Source organism: Strongylocentrotus purpuratus, unplaced genomic scaffold (genome assembly GCF_000002235.5).
Source record: "Strongylocentrotus purpuratus isolate Spur 01 unplaced genomic scaffold, Spur_5.0 spur5_scaffold_6, whole genome shotgun sequence".
Lineage (NCBI taxonomy): Eukaryota > Metazoa > Echinodermata > Echinoidea > Camarodonta > Strongylocentrotidae > Strongylocentrotus > Strongylocentrotus purpuratus.
The window spans coordinates 53390272-53414668 of record NW_022145612.1 but is presented as its reverse complement, the minus strand read 5'-3'; the positions used below and the strand labels follow the sequence as shown (position 1 = coordinate 53414668).

Sequence of the window (24397 nt, the reverse complement as noted above, 5' to 3'; positions counted from 1 at the left end):
GTATAAAAAATGTTATTTATATATTGTACATACTCCTCTGTGATTCATCCTTCCGCATTGCTTGCCGTTTTAAGAATAAGGAAGGCCAAAGTTAGGAAAAGATAAAAGCAAGGGTTGAGGCACTTTGCACATTATAAACGAAGAAAATATAGATTAGTTGATTAATGAAAACCCTTCCTAATCCGTCCCTTCATTTCATAATGAGGGTACATGACATGTAGTATGAGCTATGTACTTTGGTTCAAAGCTTAGAAAACAGTTTTTTATTTTAATGTAGAATTTATTAGTTGAATAATTAATAGAGTTGGGACTTGAAAATGCTAATAATGCAAGTAATGTTCTTATTCTCCCATGACGGCTAAATTCTACACTTCTTCAAACTTCAATAAAGTCTTTAACCTACCTTCATATTTTCAGTCTCTGAGCTACTAAAGCATAGAGCCTATATACAGGGTACAGTCTATGGCAGCATATATTTCACCCCCCCCCTCCCTTTTTCATTTTTTTTTAGCCACAGCAAGTTTTGTGCCACCCCAATCCTCAATTCATTACACAAAATTCATTTTACTTGTCAAGCAGTTTCTAATATCTGTTTTCCTCAAAGTCAATGTTATTACAAATTTTATATATTCTTTTATATTCCTCAAATTCTCACATGGCACCCCTGGAGATGTCTTGCGGCAACCCAGCTGAAAAACATCAATCTATACTCTCACAGTTCAGATCCTGTGTTACAAGTTACGACTGTGCCTGCTTAATACATGTATTCATTCCTCCCTCTCCCAATCTTTCTGCTGCACCCTCGATCTCCCTTTGCTGACTACCTTGACTTTGATTTCCCCCTAAAGGATGGGATATCCTGGACAGAAGGTTTACAATGCCTCACATCAATGTGTCAAGTTTTTCTGAACTCCCTGTGAATCACTCTTGAAGCTGTCATGGACGAAGGGCAAACTCCATGAAATTGCCACATTTTTGCCTTTTTTCATATTTTTTCAAATCATATGTAGGGGCTGTTGATAATGCTTGTTATTTGAAAATTAAGTCTATACACAGGGTGCAGTCAACAGTCTCATAGTTCAGACCCTGTGTTACAAGGGTGTGTTTCTGCAAACAGGGTGCGGTCCAAGTCTTTTAGTTCAGACCCTGTGTTACAATGGTTTGTGCCTGCAAACAGGGTGCGGTTTACAGTCTCGTAGTTCAGATTCTGTGTTACCAGAGTTGGTGTCTGCATAAAGGGTGCGGTCTACAGTCTCATAGTTCAGACCCTGGGTTACATGGGTGTGTGCCTGCAAACAGGGTGCAGTCAACGGTCTCATAGTTCAGAGCCTGTCTTACATGGGTGTGTGCCTGCAAACGGTGTGGTCCAAGTCTTGTAGTTCAGAGCCTGTCTTACATGGGTGTGTGCCTGCAAACGGTGTGGTCCAAGTCTTGTAGTTCAGAGCCTGTCTTACATGGGTGTGTGCCTGCAAACAGGGTGCGGTCCAAGTCTTGTAGTTCAGACCCTGTCTTACATGGGTGTGTGCCTGCAAACAGGGTGCAGTCCAAGTCTTGTAGTTCAGACCCTGTCTTACATGGGTGTGTGCCTGCAAACAGGGTGCGGTCCAAGTCTTGTAGTTTAGACCCTGTGTTACAATAGTTTGTGCCTGCAAACAGGGTGCGGTCCAAGTCTTGTAGTTCAGAGCCTGTCTTACATGGGTGTGTGCCTGCAAACAGGGTGCGGTTCAAGTCTTGTAGTTCAGAGCCTGTCTTACATGGGTGTGTGCCTGCAAACGGGGTGCGGTCCAAGTCTTGTAGTTCAGAGCCTGTCTTACATGGGTGTGTGCCTGCAAACGGGGTGCGGTCCAAGTCTTGTAGTTTAGGCCCTGTGTTACAATGGTTTGTGCCTGCAAACAGGGTGCGGTCCAAGTCTTGTAGTTCAGAGCCTGTCTTACATGGGTGTGTGCCTGCAAACGGGGTGCGGTCCAAGTCTTGTAGTTTAGGCCCTGTGTTACATGGTTGGTGTCTGCAAAAGGTGCGGTCTACAGTCTCATAGTTCAGACCCTATGTTAGAAGTATTGTGTTACAAGGGTTTTCGCCTACAAACAGGGTGCGGTCTACAGTCTCATAGTTCAGACCCTATGTTAGAAGTATTGTGTTACAAGGGTTTTCGCCTACAAACAGGGTGCGGTCTACAGTCTCATAGTTCAGACCCTGTGCTACAAGGGTTGTGTTACAAAGGTTTTCGCCTACAAACAGGGTGCGGTCTACAGTCTCATAGTTCAGACCCTGTGCTACAAGTATTGTGTTACAAGGGTTTTCGCCTGCAAACAGGGTGCGGTCCAAGTCTCATAGTTCAGACCCTATGTTAGAAGTATTGTGTTACAAGGGTTTTCGCCTGCAAACGGCGCGGTTTAGAGTCTCATAGATCAGACCCTGTTACAAGGATTGTGTTACAAGGGTTTTGGTCTGCAAACAGCGTGAAGGCTACAGTCTTATAGTTCAGACCCTGTGCTACAAGTATTGTGTTACAAGGGTTTTCGCCTGCAAACAGGGCGCGGTCTACAGTCTCATAGTTCAGACCCTATGTTACAAGTATTGTGTTACAAAGGTTTTCGCCTGCAAACGGCGCGGTCTACAGTCTCATAGTTCAGACCCTATGTTACAAGTATTGTGTTACAAAGGTTTTCGCCTGCAAACAGGGCGCGGTCTACAGTCTGAATAATAGTAAACAATCAGGCATGCCATTGGTCCACCCAACAGTAAGCCTCTGGAGTGCTTAGACATTTGCTCTTGTGACAATCTGAGCTTTATCTTGTTGAAGATAAAGGGTTATTATACAGCTCCCGTTGGATTTGAGGGGTTAGGTTTAGGGTTAGGATTTTTTCAGTGTCTAATCCAGGGATGAGTGTATAGAATACTCTGGAGTACTCTGTTGGGGTACATGGTCCTTCAGTAATAAAGCTTTCCAGCATGCAACCTTGATCACTGTGAAATTGCAACCTGTGAAATTGAGAAAATCACAAATTTTGTAATCAAACTGTATGGGTCCATTAAAAAATTGGAGTGTTGTGATGGATGTTGCATAAACTGACTGCAGTGTGGATGCATTTTGACAGGAATGGTCCTTACTGAGTCGCGGCATATGCTATGGTTTGTAGTACAATAGCAAAGTTCGCAATTCTGGTGAATGGCTACTAACTGACCGCTAGGAAAGCAAGTACATGCTTGAAGGTAAGCAACCACTGGATCGATGGCTTTAAGTCCTCTCCAAAGGACTTAATAATTGAGGACTAATGCCTCGCCAATGGGCACTAGTGCCTTGACTTAGTTTCAGACCGGGGACCTCCCAGTCATGAGACCACTGCTCTTCGACTGAGCCTGTTGCATCTCCTTTGTAAGTTTACAAAGAAATTTTGGAACATCAGCCATTACATTTTTTTTTTACAAAACTACAGCAATTGGAATTTTCCTCAGAAACGAAGAAATCTGAGGTTCTTCTGAAATGGTGCTGGTTGTCCTTGGCAATATTGGATGCCTGGATGCTTCAGTGTATCATACCGAGATGATGAAACTCAGCTTCAAGGCACCTCAGGATGTGGAATGTTTGGCATTCTGCCTTTTATTGTTACATCACTCTTGCAACAATGCTTTAATTTCCTCTTGGGATCCAGGATAACATGAAGTGATGGTACTCTCACATGATCGTGAGATGTGTAATCATTCGCAAAGCTGACCTTTGTTTAGCAATCCCCTGTGATTCCCAGAAATGAAAGAAAAGTGTGAAAAAATGTCATGTCACAGCTTTAAAGAATTGAAACATGTTTCAGTAAAAAAAAATCCCAAAGTGTTTCATGTACATGGAGTTTAGGCACTTAATTCTTTCTTTTAACATTCAGGCTCATATTCACAGACTTATTTAGACAAAGTTAAATCTGGTTACACTTAATTTGTTGATCTATGGAGTGCCAAGGTTAGAGCTCTTCTTTCTGTACAAATTACTGTAACTCTAACAAAATGAACAATCAAAATGAATCCAGTCATGGCATGAAAAAGAGAAAGTAATTCCACAGTGACATGTATTCTGTTTGGTTGTTTTATGGGATGAAGAGGTTGACGCTTTGCTCTCCATAAATAAGAAGACTACCTCTACCACCTTGGGGTTCGTTCACATTTTTTGGGGTTAAATGATGTTACAGTGTAATAAGCTTTGCATTTATGTACTGGTATGTCATAACACACGGATAGTGAGTACCGGTATACATCGGGCCTTTGCTGCCCACTGATTCTGTGAATCATCCCCACTTTGCCAATGACTTACACATCGGGAAGAAAATAGAAAACATAATTTCCCCATGTCTTGTGTGAACAAGCCATTAGTCAGGATATAAACCTTTCCTAAAGACAGTATACTTTTTTAAAACTATCTTCTATTTTTGCAGCTCAAGATGACAACAAGTGGAGGGAACACTGGATGAAGAAGAGGGACGCTAAGAGCACGTTAGAGATGCTTCCTTATCATAAGAAGAGCTCCGTTGAGCAGCAGCTTTTGAGAGGCCTACTCAAGACAAGGAATGATTACCAGGCGTCTTTCTCTTCAGTAAATAAAATGGCCATTCCACGCAATGTGTCCCATGTGACATATATATCTTTCTTCCATTTATTTCTCTCTTAAGTGAAAAATATCTTAAATTGACTATTTGATTATGTTAGTGATACTAAAATAACCTTTCATAGTCAATAGTCATATCAAGAGATTTTCATTTTTGATGAAAAGTGGATGAAATGTCACATGTCGTACGGAACACATTGCACGTATCATCCAATCAGATTTTATTTTGTGTCTAGGATTGATGAAAAGAGTGCGTGGGGTGTGATCAAGGAATAATAACCCACAAAAGTTCAGAAAGAAAATTCCCTACCTATCAAATGTAAACCAGTTTAGAACAGTTACTCCCCCCAAAATAGTTTCAGATTGATTCTATCACAGATGTGTGCCAAGATTTAAAAAACAACAAAAGGCTAATACTTCATGTTTGTATACTGCATGGCACACAAATGATTAAACAAGTACATGTATGACAATTTTAGATATAATGGTATTGTTTTTCTTCTTATTAGCATCTGAATAATTTATCATATCATTTGCGTAAAGAATAAGCATGATTATGAAAAGTTTTACCTTATATCATATTAAATCAGGGACAAAAATATAAAAAATCTTGAAGTTCTTCTTATCCAGAACTTGTGCATGCTGACTTTCCCATCATTTCATATATACAATGGAAACTGTCAAATCAAATTGCATTTCAAACCAAATCAGGTGCAATGTCATATCTTTCATTTCAGTCCAGGTAATCGGCTGTGCTCAATTATTATTCCTCCTTGTCTTTCTTTTTGTTTAGATTCCCCGCAATACGCGTCTCATCTACCTGCACAGTTATCAGAGTTATATTTGGAACGTCATCACTACACAGAGGTTACAGAGGGATGGCTTCACACCTGTTGTCGGGGATCTAGTGTCTGCAAAGAACATCCAAGATGGTAATGGAAAAGTTTCCTTCTTTCAGACTAAAAAAAACTGCAATGTTTGAAATAAACTTTTGTGAATGTTTACATCAAAATAAAGGTTTAGTCATCATTACGTATGAGAAATCAATTAATATCTAGGTTAATCAGCCATGTGAATATTTAATAGTATGGCAACTATTATGTGATTAAATTTTACATGTGCATTAAGCTAACACTGCAGAATAAATGAGTAGAAACCTGTCGATCAGAGAAGGGATTTTTGTGACGGATATTTTGGTCACTTTATTGTAATTATGAGGACTAAGATTATAATTAAATGCAATTTTTAAATTTTTTATTCATGTTCTCCTTTTCAGATGAAGATCTGGTTTTACCCAGGGTCGAGTATGTAACAGAAGTGAATCAAAATGAATTCAGTATCTATGATGTGGTGTTACCTCTGCCTGGCCATGGTGTCAAATACCCTACACATAAAGGTGAGTGTGAGGTAGGGAAGGATGGAGGAAGGGAAGGTGGGTGGGAGGGAGGGAGTGAAGGAGGGAGAGGTTGGATGGTTGGGTGGGTTGAAGGGAGGGAGGGAGGGAGGGAGGGAGGGAGAGGTTGGGTGGATGGATTGAAGGAAGGGAGGGAGGGAGGGAGGGAGGGAGTGAAGGAGGGAGAGGGTGGATGGTTGGGTGGGTTGAAGGGAGGGAGGGAGGGAGGGCGAGGGTTGTTGGGTGGTTCGATGGGTTGAAGGGAGGGAGGGAGGGAGAGAGGGAGGGAGAGAGAGAGAGAGAGAGAGAGAGAGAAGGAAGGAAGGAAGGAAGGAAGGAAGGAGGGAGAGGTTGGGTGGATGGGTTGAAGGAAGGGAGGAAGGGACAGAGGGAGGGAGAGGGTGGGTGGGTGAGTTGAAGGGAGGGAGGGACGGAGGAAGGGAGTGAGTGAAAGTGAGAGGGAGGAGGAAAGGAGAGAGAGATAGAATTGAAGAGTGGCAACAGAAGAGAATTGAGATAAATTCACTATCCATGTTGTGGTGTAAAATACCCTACCCTTCAAGAGAGAGAGTGAGTTTCAATTTGTAAAATCAATCAATGTATCAATAAGAGGCAGCCAGTTATTATTTAGCCAATGTATATATTTTTTTCTCCAACAGTTAATACCTTATCATTTTAATACATACAGTTATTTCTCATATAGTGCAACATTCAATTAATATTGCTCAATTCACTTTAAATCAAGAAATTAATGTTACACAAACAAAAGAAAAATAAAGAAATGAACAAACTTTATATATTGAATTTTTTTATTTTTATTAATCAAGACAACAGAAGTCAATTTTCAGGTGAAAGATAAGGGAATGTTCCCTATTTGGGGGTTGTGTACTTCACTCACCTGAGTTTGAGTTTACTATGACCATATGATTTTGATTCTGTTTTTTTAAATTCTTTTAGCCGGAGAATGGTATACTGAAGAACTAGCCAAAGATGATCTGACAGTGGAAATGCTGAAAAATACCAATAGGTAGGCAAATATGCTTTCAAAGAAAATGATCTCTGAATGGGAGGGGGGGGGGGGGGTGTTTACAAGCACTGCCTTATAAAGAATTCAATGATGACTATGCTTATCTCAAATTACTGATGAAACTCATGTGCATTTTAATTGGTACATTTTGCATATGAAATGCTCTTTTTTTTTACAGTCAGGGAAATTCACTATTAATAAATTGAGAATAAAGTCTGCCCTGCTATAGGTCTACAGTCATCTTTAGAATGCTGCTGGGATTAATACCAGGTTGCATTTCAATGAGGCATACAGTTAGAGAGTTATAGATGGGGCTATTGCAGTTTGACAGTCTGGGAAAATTGATTGCAAACAGTATGTCAGCTCCCCCCCCCCCCCAACAAAAATATATAGAAAAGATAACTATACTAGTGATAATTATAGTTAAGAAATAATGAAATTTATAATTTTAACAAAAATAATGAAGATGGTAAAAATTTCTAGGTATGTAAGTAAAAAAAGACAAATTATGAGAAAATTGAAAATTGAGCTGATGATCTGAAAAATTTCAAGTATGCCAAAGATAACCAAATACACAAAGATATTATGATTGTGTCAACAGAATCTCCTTGCAATGTAAAATAACGAATATAAAGAATTTCTTCATTGATTTGAATTAGGCATGTAGTCCTTGCCACCCTTCCCTCCACCACAACATTCCATAATGAAACTAATTGTAATGGTGTGATATTGTCAATAAATTTGAAAATATGTTTTCCTCCTCAGGAAACATCAGTTTATATGCTTTAAAATAATCTCTCTTAACAAAAGAGTAAATACCGTATGATGGCAGCAGTGAGCCTAGTATTGATTATCTCATTGCCATAGATTTAATACAGGGACCTCCTCCTTCCTGTGGGAAACGGGTTAAGTTACAGATTACGTAATACCCTATCCTAATTATGTTTCTGACTTCACTAGAAACAATTTCAATTCCTCCATTGAATAACAATTTAAATGTTTATAAACATACCTCAATGATTGATATCTAAAGCTTACATTCTTCTAGATAATAGACAAATAGGTATCTGGTTACTTTAGGTATTAATATATACAGTACTCCTTCACCTTGACCTGTACATGTACAGTAGATGTATTCCCATACATCAACTTTAAAATGTCTTGATTTTGATTGAAATTCCATGTGACAAATGGACATAATTTATACAGCATAAAAATTGTACTAAATGCAGTTTTTATATCAAAATATGAAACTGCAAATATGAAAAGTAACATATATGTACATTTAGCATATGGCACACTATTTTTCCACCTTAATCTTCTTACTCCCTGTAAACCTTAGTGCTGATATAATGGCACATTAATTTACAGCTGTTGAATACAATATGGCTTTGGTATAACACACATTTTCCATACACCTCAGTCTGAGTTATTGTCGGCTTAGTACTAGACATGTTACACATGATAGAGGTACCTAAATGTAAAAGTAATACCATGAACTATATTATAGCCTAACATACAGCATTGTTCTACACGATACCCGGAAAGTAACAGTATTATGTACTCTGTATGGACCTGGAAAGTAACAGTACTGTGTACTCTGAATGGACCCGGAAAGTAAACAGAAACAAAATTCAACCAGTGTTGTTTCTACAGAACTTAAGCATACTTCAGCAGGTTCACTGAATTTTTGGAATGTGGTTAATGGGCACAGTAATGCATTTTGTCACATGACTTATTAAAGACGTAAGTACAGATCTGTTTCCACAGAATTGAGAAAGTGAGCGTACTTGGCAAAATTCACCTCTGGAGACAGATACTCATTAGTGTTATACAAATCCGTATATAACCAATACCAAAACGTGCACCTGGGAAAATTCGGAACTTAACGCTATTTTAAATCCTTTAGAAACAAGCTAATAGAATTAATTCCCTTTTGGCTCTCAGCAGATAACATATTTTTTTAATTCCTTTCTGTTTTCTCATATTCAGGGACCTGTCCCTTTCTGGTGCCTACAGAAAGTGTGTCGTCAAACCGACCGATGTCAGCTGGTAAGTGAATACATACAGTCACATATATTGTAGGTGGAACTAAAGAGAAGGTTGTGTTCCGGTAAAGATGACCAAAATACAGTCAAACCTGTCTCAGTATCCACCTCTCTATAAAGACCACCTGTCTGTAGTGGCCATGCAATTTGTCTCCCTCAAGAGAGACAAATGATTGTTGTAGAACCTACATGTTATGAAAGACAACCTGGTTATAGTGGTCATGCATGTTGTGTCCCGACAGAGAGAGAGTAGGCCTGAGTCAAACCGTTTAACCGACGGTTATCCGACCGCATTCATCAAAACCGTTTAGCATTTCTCGCTCCGGTTAACCGTTATTTGCATACATTTTGGAATGTGCTAATAGCTGATGATAAAGATAATCAAAGAAACCGCAGTGTAATATTACACCCTAGCCGCTGCGCGCTAGCTTTCTGGCAGCAGTATAATCCCCATGAATGAATTTGTAAACAATAAAACAACCAGCCCCCTTCTCTCTTTTCTCACCCTCTTTATTCCCTTCTCTCTGCAATGTGTTCATCGCTCATGTACCTTTTCTTATTACTGCACTCTCAGCTCACAACTTTCTAAATGTTTACACATTCGATGGTCAGTTCCTCTCACATCCCTTCTCCCCCGAGTCTCTCTCTCTCTCTCTCTCAATATTAATATCCATCCCTTGCCGACTCGATCGCCCCCTAAAATAATGTTCATATATAAATAAAATACAAAAATATTGATAACAATAATAATTGAAGTTTTAGAAATATCAATCAACAAAGTCTTGGATATTATTTGTGAGTAATTTAAGTTTTTGATCATTCTTCAATTCAGCCGATTAACACAGCCACCCTTTCTTACTTCGATCTTCACTCATGTCCCTGTCTCGTCCATGCAAGGACATGCAGGGACATGCTAGCCCATATGCTCTCTCAGTCACACACACATGTACACACGAACCGCCGGCGCCCAAATACACTGTACATACACACAGATGGAGAGCTCATGCTTGTCACATGCACACATGTGGGCGTGGCTTCTTGACCTCCCACTGAACTGGGTACGGTGAAAGCACGCGCGGTCACCAACCTGTAATTTATGCTGGTATCAAACTCCACCCACATAGCTAGAGAACCTTCCTGATTGGTCACTAACTTGGATCAGCTCATTGCAGGGTGTGTCTTGGGTGTGTGTGATACACACTTCCACATAATTTCATATGACAATGATACATGCAGGGAGCTCTCTCCCTGACCATGTGCAAACATTGCATTGCAAAGGCATATAAACACGTCACAGATCAGCTAACTTCACAGAGTAACTTTGCAAGGTTAATCACGATATCAAATTCAGATGAGGAATAATAAGACATGTTTTATGTTGTTTATTACTGGTCTCTGTTTATCAGGATGACCCAATTTTTGCCATAGTCCGGGGCTGGGAATGCTCAGCCCGACAGTCTGAAGACCAGCAGGGTTCCGAGCTACAGCACTATTAAAAATACTGTATTTTCACTTTTTCAGATTATTATTAAACGGTTAAACGAAACCGCCCGTATACTTTTTACGGTTAACCGTTTAGCACAAAAACCGTAATGACTCAGGCTTAAGAGAGAGAGATGTGTTTTGTAGAACCTACCTGTCTGTAGTGGCCACTTTTCTGTTTCCCTTGGGTGGCTTCAGGGGACAGGTCTGCCATTATTTGTATGTCAGTATAGATTATCATTTTAGAAATGTATCCTGATAAGAAGTACTCTTCATATGCCCTCATTGAAATATAATGAGAAATAGATGAAATGTATTTGACCAACCATTCCTGTCACATATCTGTGTACAATGCATTTGACTTAGAGCTAGACAGGTCAATTTGTTATAATTTCAATGATTAAAAAACATCACAGTATATACCACTTCTTATGTGACACATATTACCAACCTTGCCCAATTGCTTTCACACGTTTTTTTTTTAATGTAATCATTTGACATGAGCTTAACCTTCTCTTTAAGTGTATTGTTGATGGAATTAACCATTTTTGTCTCTGTTATTGAAATCAGAGTAAAAAACACACTATTTTGTAATGATTAGATATTCTACATGTACCTATTCTGACAAATTCTATATCTCATTGTTGCAGAGAAGTTTGGTGAATACGTCTACTTAACATTTTAAAGAATTAAATTCATCTCATGAAAGAAAAGGAACGAATGGAGGAAGAATCTGCAAGAAGATGAAAAACCTAGGGAACAAATATCAAAATCTTCCATACAGTGTGTCTTTTGTTTACCACTCATATGAAAACATGGAATGTTTCATAGTGGCACTGAACAGCATTAATCTTATGTTATCCATTGATTAGTTTTGTAAACACTATGAAACTTTTACACTACATGGTTTAAGCAATGGCATGCCAATGTGTGGCAATGAAGGAAGTAACTGTGCATTGTCCCAACTTACTCTCTAAAGCCGCTTTCATGAACAATTCGTGAACTGTGCACAACCTTGATAAAACCATTTTATGACAAAGTGTACGAGTGCATGTCAGTATGTGACAGTGCATGGACAATGTTCAACTTTGACGTTAGCGTAGAGTGACAATGCATGCTATGGCAAGCCAGAGAAGTCATGAACTGAACTGGACTGCACAACGTGGCCCAAATTGCATTGTTCACCGTCTGTGTTCAACAAAATGACATGACTTGACATGTGTGATACGGCAGTGCAGGACCAAAATTCGTGCAAGTGTCAGGTGGCATATCTCAGAAAGATCTCACTGAGCATTTCATGAATGATGTTATATACATCATGAACACATTACTGTTTTCTCATAAAATAATTAGAATCATTTGGCCTTGTTTCACATGCAGTCCCAAAGAGACGCATACATTCCTCATCATCTGAGAAAGACCCAGAGTAAACAATGACGATGGAAGCAGAATTTGAGATTGCCTCTGCTTGAGATCTCACCTTCAGTTTCCCTATTACTTGATCCCTTTGCTGATAGAAGCCTTTAAGAGAGAAGAAGTTGCACTCCATACCAGGAAGGAGAAAGTACTGTACCCACTGAGTTGATTCTACTGGTGTGATGACGTAGAAGTCATTCTGCCATTTTGGATTCTTTGCTTTCTCTGGAGGCTGATGGTGAGGCAGGGGAGTGGTTGGGCCAAGAGATGTTGAAGAATGCATTCTGGTTGTATGCTGCCTTTCCAGATTGCGCAGTCTCTTGAAGTTTTCTCTCTTGAAAGTTGTCTTCCTCAAGGTGATGAAGCCTTCATCAATCATTATGTCCACACCCAACACAGTTGGCTGATAGACTACTATGTACTCCATTACATCCAGGATTTCATTTTGAAATCTGTTTCTAGCCAGCTTACCCAAGATCTCAAAAATTGAGTTCATGGATGGATGTCGTAGACTAGCATCAGTAATCCAGTAGGCCAACTCTGCAAGAAGGTTCTTGGGCTTTTGTTCATCCTTATAGTGGTCTAGCTGATATGGAAGCAGGTACTCTGATGCTATTCTTTCCTGGAAGGCATTCGGAGGGCACGTACTGTATGCCATTTTATAAGATTGGACTGCTGACCACTTGTCACGTTTCAGAAGGCAATTACCCTGCTTTAAGTGATTATTACATATGCCCATTCCATCTTGGATGTGTAAGGACTCTGTGAAGTGTCCAAGGGCTTGCAAAGAATACTGTTTCTTTTCCTTATCAGTGCCTGAAGATTCAGCCATGTCATGAGCTATTTCGCCCCTCTGTGACTTGGAACCAGGATTTGGATTAGAGATGTCTGCCATCTTTGAGTCCTCAGCTGCTTGGCGAAGATACTTTTCCTTCAGTTGCTTATCATTTGTTTTCTTTGCTAATTTTGTGTATGCCTTGGATCGGTTGTCGTAAGAGAGCCATGATGAAGGACTTGGGTCACTCTCAATTGCTTCATCAAACTTTTCAATTGCTGCTGAATAATTTCGAAGTTTTCTGAGGAGATGACCATAGCTACCCAAAAGCCATGCATTACCAGGGTCAAGGGAAAGTGCTTCGTCAAAGCATCGTGAGGGTGCAAACCAATATTCTCTGTATTTGGTATTGATAAATTTAGGTATTGAAAAATGTGTGTCGCCTGAATCATAGGTTAAGGCACTACCAAGGACACCCCATGCCTCAGCCTTGTGCAAGGTGTGCTGTGAGGAAGATATGGAAAAATCTAGATGTTGTGCTGCCTTGTTGATAGACTGTAAGTATTGTGGAATATTGTTGTTACGTTTGTGTCTGTGGGATAGGCGTTCATAGGCTTGCCCAATCGCCAAGTGCCAATCTTCTTTCTCATCCTGGCTGATCAATTTATCTGCATACTCCAGAGCTGACTCGAATCTTTTCACAGTTTTTTCCATTGGTGCCACTCCTTTACTCCATGTAAAGTCCCAGCATGCAGCAAAGGCTTGCTCAGCTCTGCACCGAGCATACACTCTCTTCTCATCGTCTGGATTGCCAGATAGTTTGCTCTGGGTCTTCTCTAGACGCGACTGCCACTTACATGATTCCTTACGGTCTCCAAGCTTGGCATATGCAGTACATAGATCTTTAATGGCATTGAGGTTTGTAGGATCCTCTTCTACTGTCCTCTCCCAGCATTCAATGGCTTTGTCCTTCTCTTGTAGTATGTAATACAGCATCCCCACATAGTTTCTGTTACCATGACGAATTGGACGATCCGCTAGCTCTCTACACAACAGAGGGAGACGTCTATTTAGTTTACGTCTGGCTATGGCTTCTTCTTTGCCAGTCAGCCTCCTTCTGTTGAAGGCTAGGGGTAACTCCAAGAGCCCAGGAATCGGATGGTCCACATCAGAGATGCTGTCTGCCATAGTTCAGCTTCTAGATGAAAAGACAAAGTGCGACAAAAAGCATTAGTCTTTGTTTCACATTTATGATGAAGCTCACCTCATTGGCCTCAGATAAGAGAGAGGTTCTCTAACATCGGCTACGGTGATAATTGCTCTATGCCTTATTTCATAGAAGGTACAGGTTTAGGGTTAGGGTAACCATTGAATTTTAGTTAGGTTTAAGGTAAGGGTTAGATATACGTGACCAAGAATGAAGTGGAAAATGCAGTTATTGTAGGATATCATCAATGGAGCAATCGTCATTGAAGCATTTGTCGTACGAACAACAAAGAATGAGGTACAATCTACATGAAACTTTCCTTCTCTTTTCACTAGCAATACTGAACAGCAGTCATGTTTCAAGTTTTCACTCTGGTTTTCTCATTTTCTATGTCAAATGTCACAGATTTGATATGCATTACAAAATTCTTGAGGTTTTACCCTTTTTAAAATGATTCCCTCCAGAACTTAAGATGTATAGTATTATCAATCACTGCTGTGAGCTGAGCTTATTTGATTGTACAGTCATAATATCAACCATCATCTAGTTCAGTTTGTGTAAATAATGTTTACTCTCTTCTTTTGCAATCAACAAATATTAATGGTACAAGAGTGAAACAGTCTTCAAAAAAAGTAAGATGCACACATTATAAAACCCTTTTTAAACAGGGTGCGATGAACCACATAAAAAGTTGCTACACCACACTTTGTGAATGAATGGCAAAGGCTATATTTTAGAAGTAAATAGAAGGCAAAGGAAATTATTTTAAAGTAAAGAAATATGATAGGTCTGTTCATTATATTCTAAGTACAGAATCACGGAGTACGTGCTAATTCAATTTTACTTTATTTTTCATCCGAATAAAAATAAAGATAAATTGCAGTCTTGTAATGCAGAATCCTACAAAATTAAATAGAGATTAATTTGTAATTTTATTCCATTGACATGTTGTTTTAAATAGTTCCAAAATGTGTCTTTTGTAATATTGTCCAACATAATTCTTAGAAGATTTATGAAATATTGCTTGTAAACTTCTTCAAGTTGCTGTTTTAAATTAACTGTTGGGATACACAACCTGTCCGGACACACAACGTCTGGGTATACAAACATTTGCACATGTCCACTCTTTCTTTTGACCTCAAACTACATGAAACTCACTTGCCAGTAGATCATATTCTGCAAAACTTTGTCTCTTTCTCAGCTCAGATCAATTATCCCATGGTTTTTTCTTAGAAAGAACTCACCTCCTCCTGTTGTTTTGCGTTGAACAAACTTTATTAATGAAACTTTTGTCACTCAGCGGTTTGTTTCAATATCACCAAGCTACAAAAGTACATTCTATGATGTACTGTGCAGCTCAGCTGTAGGTACTTATATAGACAGGGATTGGAATTCCCAAATATATTTATAGACTAACAGTTTTCTGCAGATATTGCTTCAGTTTTGTAGTCTGAATGTACAGGTCCTTTTTTGTCTATTCTTCGACATAAATCACTGAAGATTGCCGAATTAAAATTCTATAATTTTCTAGCCAATTGGTGTACATGCAACATTTAATGACAAAATATTAAAAACTTAAGCTATTAGCAGTGGTTCTCATATATTATCAAAAGCAGTCAATTTACAGGGCTCTTTTAGTAAAGTCTAGCTTTTAAAAAGTTTGCTTAAGAATTCCCACATCAGAGAGCTACCTCAGTATTACTAAATTGACTGCTAGGTGCCTTGAATTGTCAGCTTCAGACATTGACAAAGCGCTCTACATCTACTTTTAATTTTACCGTGCGTTATTTTGTGTTAAAGTGTAGCAATCACCAAAACATGCTTTGCTCTTGATGTAAGGGGTTCCATGTACTGTACTGTATTCAAAATATGAGCTTCAAATATTACCTCCAAAAAAAAGATAGGGAAATTTAATACACTCTGAGTAATGACTTGTTGAGTAGACTAGTTGATGTATGCATACATAAGTTTATAACAAAATATTGTTGCCACCCTTATTATTGTACTCAATTATTTGCACAATGAGACAAATAAGTTAATTATTAATACCAGTAATTTATTGTCAACATTGTTAGAACTTTGTCTTCCACTAGTTCACAAAAGATTTAAACAAACATTTATAATCACAAAGTCACTTTCAAAAAACGTTCCCATTTTAATATTTTCCTCAGCAAGTAATTGCAATGAGCAGAAAAAACAATAATTTTATTCAAAATTTGAAGAAAGAAAAATGTTTACCCAATTTTTTACATAATGGTACAAGGTATTTTCTTCATGAGTTTATGTGCTGTTAGTCAAAGGAGGGAGGTGATAGAGAAGGAGTGGAATCAAACCGCTCTCCTTTGACCCCATGCTCCAAGCCGCCAAAAAGTTATGCGCTACTCTGCAACTGTTGACCAGGTGGCGAGATAAAAGAGCTCATGAAATATCAGGTTTTAGAATTCCTACATCAGAAAATGGTATCTCAGAAAATGTTTGCTCTCCCTTTCAATGATTTCTCATTAATTGTTGAATGTGTAATGAGTCGGGCAAGTGAACACAAACTTCTGTAATTTCATTCTTTTTTTCCAACTGCAAAAAAAAAAAGGATGAGATAGTAAATGGATTAAATAATGGGACATTATACATCCGAAAATAATCGGTTTATCCTAAAATATTGAGTTTTTGTCAGGATCTAATTTTTCTTTTACCAACTCTGGAACACAAATTAAAGGAAGGGCAGAGTACTAAATTTGAAAAATTGTTTGATGCACTATTCCCATTACAATCCCCATATGAAGTTGATAATTTACACTGAAATTTTGCAGATAATTTTATGAATGTGAAATTCCCCGCAGTGGAAGAGCGGCTCGGAGCATGGAACTTCAAAGCCAGTTGGAATGTTACGCATCCCATTGTTACGCTTTAGAACTCACGCATGAGTTTGAATAATTACAAGAGTTTCCACTCCTTCTCTATCACCTCCCTGGTCACAGGTAAACACCTGAGGTTATTCAGTCTCATATAATGAACTTAAAGGGCAATCCAACCTGATTGGTATGGAAGAAGAAAAGTAAGAAAAACAGAATGGTAAAAGTTTAAAATATATCAGACCAATAATAAGGGATTACAAATGTTTCAAATATGAGATCACTAAATCCATGTGAATCTCAAATTGGCAATTTGGTCAATGTTTGTGACGTAGTCATGGGACAACTCTCACGTCTGTCTATACATAAATTCCATTAATTTTCTGTTTTATCGTAAGTGCCTTCTCCCTTGCGGCACTACTCAAAATATATTATGGACGACATATTATAGGTCATCTAAAAAGAAAAGACCCTTCTGAATCATATATTTTGAAAAAGTGACATTTTTAATCATTTCGTGTGTTGAAACAAATGGGGAAGTAGTCCAGCATTTTTTTATTTTTTTTGAGAATGTCAGAGGTCAACATTTAATAACAGAATTGTGTTGACATTGCTGTTGTTTCCAGAATAAGTATTTTAATGAATATCATCGATAAGCATAACAAAAGTGATTTGCAATCTGATAAAGTCAAGACCATCACACATAGAAAGATGTGAAAATATATTTACCAGTTATCCAATTCTCTTAAATATATACAAAAAATACATCATATCAATTAGATTTATATCAACAAGATGAATTCAGCCTCAATCCTGCGAAATTAGTATTAATCTAGGACTCTCTGATCCTTCTTGTCTTATTCTAAAATTATTCTTCATCTTATAAGGTAATGTTTAAGTTCTTTAGAATACAGAGACTAAAATTCATGGGCTGTAAGATAAAGAGAAAATCGAGTGAGAATCCCCCAAAGTCAATTTTTGTGGTTGATTTTACAATCTGTTTCATAATGCGCCTTTTATTTTTCAAAAAAGATAATGAGATAACATCAAAATGATCAAATTTTATTCAAAATCCGCCATGATTGTCTTAAAGCACTTTCTCAATTTTTGAGTGACTTTTTCAACTTACGCTTTTTAGAAGGATATTACTTTTATTGTTTGTTTGTTTCTTTTCAATTAATTATGGACGTTACTAATGGTTGCGTGGTAATCGGGGTACATAATATCAGACATAATTATCAAAACATACAAATATGCTTTTAATATGGTAGGGCAGTATGATTTAGCATTTACGTACAATTAAGAATGAGATTATATGAAGTGACTTGAACGCCCCCGTCAGCCTCTCTTGTTATTCATAGTTCTAAAAAGTACCAAAAATATATTGAAAGATGTGGATAAAACACATAAAATTAGGCACACAACGTTATGATTCCTATAGCAACAGTATGAGTTTGTCACTATTGAAATGACAATGTTTAAAATATACATTATAAATTATAAACGTGTTAAAGAATACTCTGCACACTGCCCATTTTTTAATATAATTTAGTCCAGCACTTCATCATGATGATATTATGACATAACCGATTCAGCCACTTTGAAGTGCCCATGCGTATAGTGATTACAAATTTCAAAAATTCATAACTCTCTTAATGTTTGTCCGAATTGATTCAAACTTTCACCAGTCTGCTTCTCTGATTTCTTTTGCTTTCTTTTAGAGTGGTTGTCTGTTAGGGTTGGATTCCCCTTTATTGTGGGATAACACAGTGCATTAATAAGTTCCTATTTAACTAAAGAGAAGGTTGTGTTCCGGGAAAGATGAACAAATACAGTCAAACCTACCGGTATCTGAATATACTATCCACCTCTCTATAAAGGCCACCTGTCTGAAGTGACCATGCATTTTGTCTCCCTCGTGAGAGAGAGATGTGTTTTGTAGAACCTACCTGTCTTGAAAGGCCACCTGTCTACTGTGTGAGTCAAAAAAAAGTTTACACCTAGAAAATTGCTAATTATTTTAAAAATAATCTATGAACAGTAAATTATTATATATCTTATGAAAGAGTGTTTTATCCCAAATCATTTGGTATCATTTTTGTGTGGTATGTGTTCACGCTAAGATGAACATGAGGCATTCTTTGCGAGAGTGCGAAAATCGACTTGCGCCAAAGTTATGCCTACAGTACGGATTATGTTGGGATTAGCGGAGTGAGAGAATGAATTGAATGTATCAAATGAAATGCATTGCATAATTATGCTTTTTGCAGAGGCAAAGTCACACACAAACACACGCGCGCGCACAAATGTTCGTTGATATTAAATATTCGATATTTGATATGTGTGGCATGATTAATTTTGTTAGGGATGTTATTTGGGTCTGCAAAGACCGAATTAAATCCCAATTGCTTTATTCAAACATCACACAAGCAACTTTGGCGCAAATCGAATTTTGCACTCTCGCAAACAATGCCTCCTGTTCATCCAAGCGTGAACACATACCACAAAAAATGATACCAAATGATTTGGGATAAAACACTCTTTTATAAGATGTATAATTATTTACTGTTCATAGAAGATTTTAAAAATAATTAGCAATTTTCTAAGTGTAAACTTTTTTTTGACTCACACTGTATAGTGGCCACTTTTTCTGTTTCCCTTGGGTGGCCTCAGTGGACAAGTTTGACTGTAATTTGTGAGCTTTTCCATTCTTTGTATGTCAGTTTGGAAGAATATCATTTTAGAAATGTATCCTGATAAGAAGTACTCTTCATATGCCCTCATTGAAATATAATGAGAAATAGATGAAATGTATTTGACCAAACATTCCTGCCACATATTTGTGTACAATGCATTTGACTTAGAGCTAGACAGGTCAATTTCTTATCATTTCAATGATTCAAAAACATCACAGTATAAACCACTTCTTATGTAAAACATAACCAACCTTTCCATCAAGTCTAATCTTCTCTTTAAAGATAAAGACCAGTTATGGTCATGCGATTGCATTGTGAAAGAAACGTTGTGAAATCGATCAGAAAAGGTTGATCATCTAGCATAGATGTACTGCAAGGTTCTGGAATCATCAAAATGATAATAAATTTGGCCCAGTCTTCATAAAGTTACAAGCACTGTACACAGAAAGATGTATATGGGACTACGCACACAAGCGACACATGCGTTTTTATCTCTCACAAGCCAATAGATAAACTAATTTACCAAATATATCAATTAGTAGGCGGTTTCCCGTCAAAATTGTTATCATCATGTATTATTCAAAACATATTCTTTCAAATGATTGGTAAAAAGAGCTTCCATTTAATTTTTAGAAATTGGGGCGTTTCCAATACTGGTCTTTACCTTTAAATGTATTGTAAATGGAATTAACCATTTTGTGTCAGTTATTGAAATTAAAGTAGAGTAAACACTTTTTGTAATGATTAGATATTCTACAAGTACCTATTCTGACAAATTCTCTCATTGTTGCAGAGAAGTTTGGTGAATACGTCTACTTAACATTTTAAAGAGTTAAATTCATCTCATGAAGAAAAGGAATGAATGGAGGAAGAATCTGCAAGAAGATGAAAAACTTAGAGAACAAATATCAAAATCTTCCATACAGTTGTCTTTTGTTTACCACTCATGAAAACATGAAGTGTTTCATAGTGGTCCAGACACTGAACAGCATTAATGTTATACATTGATTAGTTTTGTAAACACTGAAATTTTTACACTACATTATTTAAGCAGTTGCATGTCAATGTGTGGCAATGAAGGAAGTAGCCGTGAAGTGTTCATGGGGATGCATAAAAGATGAAAATGTACATGCAAAAAATTGTCCCAACTTACTCTCTAAAGCCGCTTTCATGAACAATTCGTGAACTGTGCACAACCTTGATAAAACTATTTTATGACAAAGTGCATGTCAGTATGTGACAGTGCATGGACAATGTTCAACTTTGACCTTAGCGTAGAGTGACAATGCATGCCATGGCAAGCCAGAGAAGTCATGAACTGAACTGGTCTGCACAACGTGGCCCAAATTGCATTGTTCACCGTCTGTGTTCAACAAAATGACATGACTTGACAGGACCAAAATTTGTGCAAGTGCAGGGTGGCTTATCTCAGAAAGCTCTCTCTGAGCATTCCATGAATGATGTTATATACATAATGAACACATTACTGTTTTCTCATAAAATAATTTGATTTTTGTTTGTCCTTTTACATGCCAGTATGAAGTATTAGAGCATTAGGAATTGGGACATTGGATAAATCAGTATGGGTAATCTCTGAGAGCAAAACTAGGATTGTCTTGGCTAAAACTCAAATCACATAGACCCAGTTACATTGACTGTATTTTTTAGCTATTCCACAATCAAGAAAGAAATTTAGCGAGATCAAACCATTGTGGCGGAACTTGTGTCTGACTCCCGCTGAAATCAAACTGTGTAATACGAGCCATCTGTGGAGCGATTGGTGTGTTGTCAAGCTTTAGCAGAGCCATCTGTGGGGCTGGCCTTGTTTCACATGCAGCCCCAAAGAGACGCATACATTCCTCATCATCTGAGAAAGACCCAGAGTAAACAATGACGATGGAAGCAGAATTTGAGATTGCCTCTGCTTGAGATCTCACCTTCAGTTTCCCTATTACTTGATCCCTTTGCTGATAGAAGCCTTTAAGAGAGAAGAAGTTGCACTCCATACCAGGAAGGAGAAAGTACTGTACCCACTGAGTTGATTCAACTGGTGTGATGACGTAGAAGTCATTCTGCCATTTTGGATTCTTTGCTTTCTCTGGAGGCTGATGGTGAGGCAGGGGAGTGGTTGGGTCAAGAGATGTTGAAGAATGCATTTTGGTTGTATGCTGTCTTTCCAGATTGCACAGTCTCTTGAAGTTTTCTCTCCTAAAAGTTGTCTTCCTCAAGGCAATGAAACCTTCATCAATCATTCTGTCCACACCTAACACAGTTGGCTGATAGACTACTATGTACTCCATGACTTCCAGGATTTCATTTTGAAATCTGTTTCTAGCCAGCTTACCCAAGATCTTGAAAATTGAGGACATGGATTGATGCCGTACACTAGCATTAGTAATCCAGTAGGCCAGCTCTGCAAGAAGGTTCTCAGGCTTTTGTTCCTTCTGATAGTGGTCTAGGAGATTTGGAAGCAGGTACTTTGATGCTATTGTTTCCTGGAAGTCATTCGGAGGGCTCGTACTGTATGCCATTTTAAAAGATTGGACTGCTGACCACTTGTCACGTTTCAGGAGGCATTGACCCTGCTTTAAGTGAGCATCACTTATGTCCATTCCATCTTGGATCTGTAAGGACTCTGCAAAGTGTGCAAGGGCTTGCACTGAGTAGTGTTTCTTTTCCTGATTAGTGCCTGAAGATTCAGCCATGTCATGTGCTATCTGGCCCCTCTGTGACTGGGACCGAGGATTGGGATTAGAGATGTCTGCCATCTTTGAGTCCTCGGCTGCTCGGCGAAGAAACCTTTCCCTCACTTGCTTATCAGCGGTGTTCCTTGCTAATTGTTTGTATACCTTGGATCGGTTGTCGTAGGAGAACCATGATGAAGGACTCTGGTCACTCTCAATTGATTTATCAAGTTTCTCCATCGCAGCTGAATAATATCCAAGTTTTCTGAGGAGATGACCATAGTTTCCCAAAAGCCATGCATTACCAGGGTCAAGGGAAAGTGCTTGGTCATAGCATAGTGAGGGTTCATACCAATATGCTTTGTATTTGGTTTCGATAAAGGAAGGTATTGAAGCAGGTGTGTCGTTTGAATCATAGGTTAAGGCATTACCGAGGACACCCCATGCCTCAGCCTTGTGCATGGTGTGCTGTGAGGAAGATATGGAAAAGTGTAGATATTGTGCTGCCATGTTGATGGCACATATGTATTGTGGAATATTGTTGCTACGTTTGTGTCTGTGGGATAGGCGTTCATAGGCTTGCCCAATTGCCAAGTGCCAATCTTCTTTCTCATCTTGGCTGATCAATTTATCTGCATACTCCAGCGCTGACTCAAATTTTTGCACGGTTTCTTCCATTGCTGTCACTCCTTTACTCCATGTTTGTGTATGCAAGTCCCAGCATGCAGCAAAGGCTTGCTCAGCTCTGCACCGAGCATACACTCTCTTCTCATCGTCTGGATTGCCAGATAGTTTGCTCTGGGTCTCCTCTAGACGCGACTGCCACTTACGTGATTCCTTACGGTCTCCAAGCTTGGCATATGCAGTACATAGATCTTTAATGGCATTGAGGTTTGTAGGATCCTCTTCTACTGTCTTCTCCCAGCATTCAATAGCTTTGTCCTTCTCTTGTAGTATGTAATACAGCATCCCCACATAGTTTCTGTTACCATGACGAATTGGACGATCCGCTAGCTCTCTCTCCAACAGAGGGAGACGTCTGTTTAGTTTACGTCTTGCTTGGGCTTCTTGTTTGCCATTCAGGTTCCCTCCGTTGAAGGCTAGGGTTAACCCCAAGAGCCCAAGAGGATTGTCCACATCAGAGATGCTGTCTATAAGAGAAGCACATGCCATAGTTAAGCTCCTAGATGAAAAGACAAAGTGTGAGAAAAAGCATTAGTCTTTGTTTCACATTTATGATGAAGCTCACCTCATTGGCTTCAAATAAGGCAGAGGTTCTCTAACATCGGCTATGGTGATAATTGCTATATATGCTTTATTTCATTGAAGGTACAGGTTTAGTGAAGGTTAGGGTTAGATGAACAGGAATGAAGCGAAAATGCAGTTAGTGTACTGTAGGATATTAACAATGGAGCAATTGTCATCGAAGCATGTGTTGTATATATACAACAAAGAATGAGGTACAATCTAGTGCTGTAGTCAAACGTTTAACCGTCCGGTATCCGACCACCCATGGCACTATCCGTTTTCAATTGGACTATTTCGTTTTCCCATTTTTATTTTTTTTATTTTTTTATTTTGTTAAAGTTTTGATTTACATGTATGCCCCTCGATCCACCTGCCTGGCAATGTCTCCCAGCTCAGTAATAATAATTCCTCCAATTTTTTTTCTATTACACACGGCGTACCACAAGGTTCTATCCTAGGTCCTCTACTGTTTTTAATTTACATTAATGATCTTACACATTCTTCTAAAAACGACATTGTTACTATTTGTGACAAGTTCACAAGCACAAATCGGCGCCTTCAACTGCACCTCGCAGTTAAATGAAAGTTTGTTTTTTGTTTTTTAATATATTTTTTTTAATCGTTTAACCAAAAACCGTCCGGTTTTGACTGGCGGTTAAACAGAATTGGAGATATCTGTGATGTTACAACACTAGTACAATCTACATAAAACTTTCCTTTTCTTTTCACTAGCAGCACTGAACAGCAGTCATGTTTCAAGTTTTCTCTCTGGTTTTCTGATTTTCTATGTCAAATGTCACAGATTTAAGATGTACTGTATCACCAAAATTTTTAGGTTTTACCCTTTTTAACACGGTTTCCTCTAGAACTGAAGATGTATGCTATTATCCATCACTGTCGTGAGATGAGCTAATTCAATTGTAGAGTCATAATATCAAACATCATCTAGTTCAGTTTTTGTAAAATGATATTTACTCTCTT

The 24397-nt window shown here is 38.3% G+C and overlaps 2 protein-coding genes across 2 annotated transcripts in view; one reads left to right on the top strand and one right to left on the bottom strand.

Moving 5' to 3' along the window:
* The window catches only part of LOC762780 (pseudouridylate synthase 7 homolog), a 30308-nt gene extending 21060 nt beyond the window's left edge, over positions 1 to 9248 (top strand). Inside the window, exons 5-9 of the mRNA XM_030972864.1 lie at positions 4422 to 4579; positions 5385 to 5523; positions 5868 to 5987; positions 6942 to 7011; positions 9004 to 9248. Of these exons, the coding sequence (XP_030828724.1) occupies positions 4422 to 4579; positions 5385 to 5523; positions 5868 to 5987; positions 6942 to 7011; positions 9004 to 9067 (551 nt within the window). The 3' untranslated portion in view covers positions 9068 to 9248. The remainder of the gene's footprint in view (positions 1 to 4421; positions 4580 to 5384; positions 5524 to 5867; positions 5988 to 6941; positions 7012 to 9003) is intronic.
* Positions 9249 to 20176: 10928 nt separating this feature from the next.
* On the bottom strand, positions 20177 to 23672 carry LOC115919483 (tetratricopeptide repeat protein 22-like). Its single transcript, XM_030973424.1, has one exon. It carries the CDS (start codon positions 23339 to 23341, stop codon positions 21164 to 21166), a length of 2178 nt encoding a protein of 725 aa, XP_030829284.1. The 5' UTR covers positions 23342 to 23672; the 3' UTR covers positions 20177 to 21163.
* Positions 23673 to 24397: the final 725 nt, after the last annotated feature.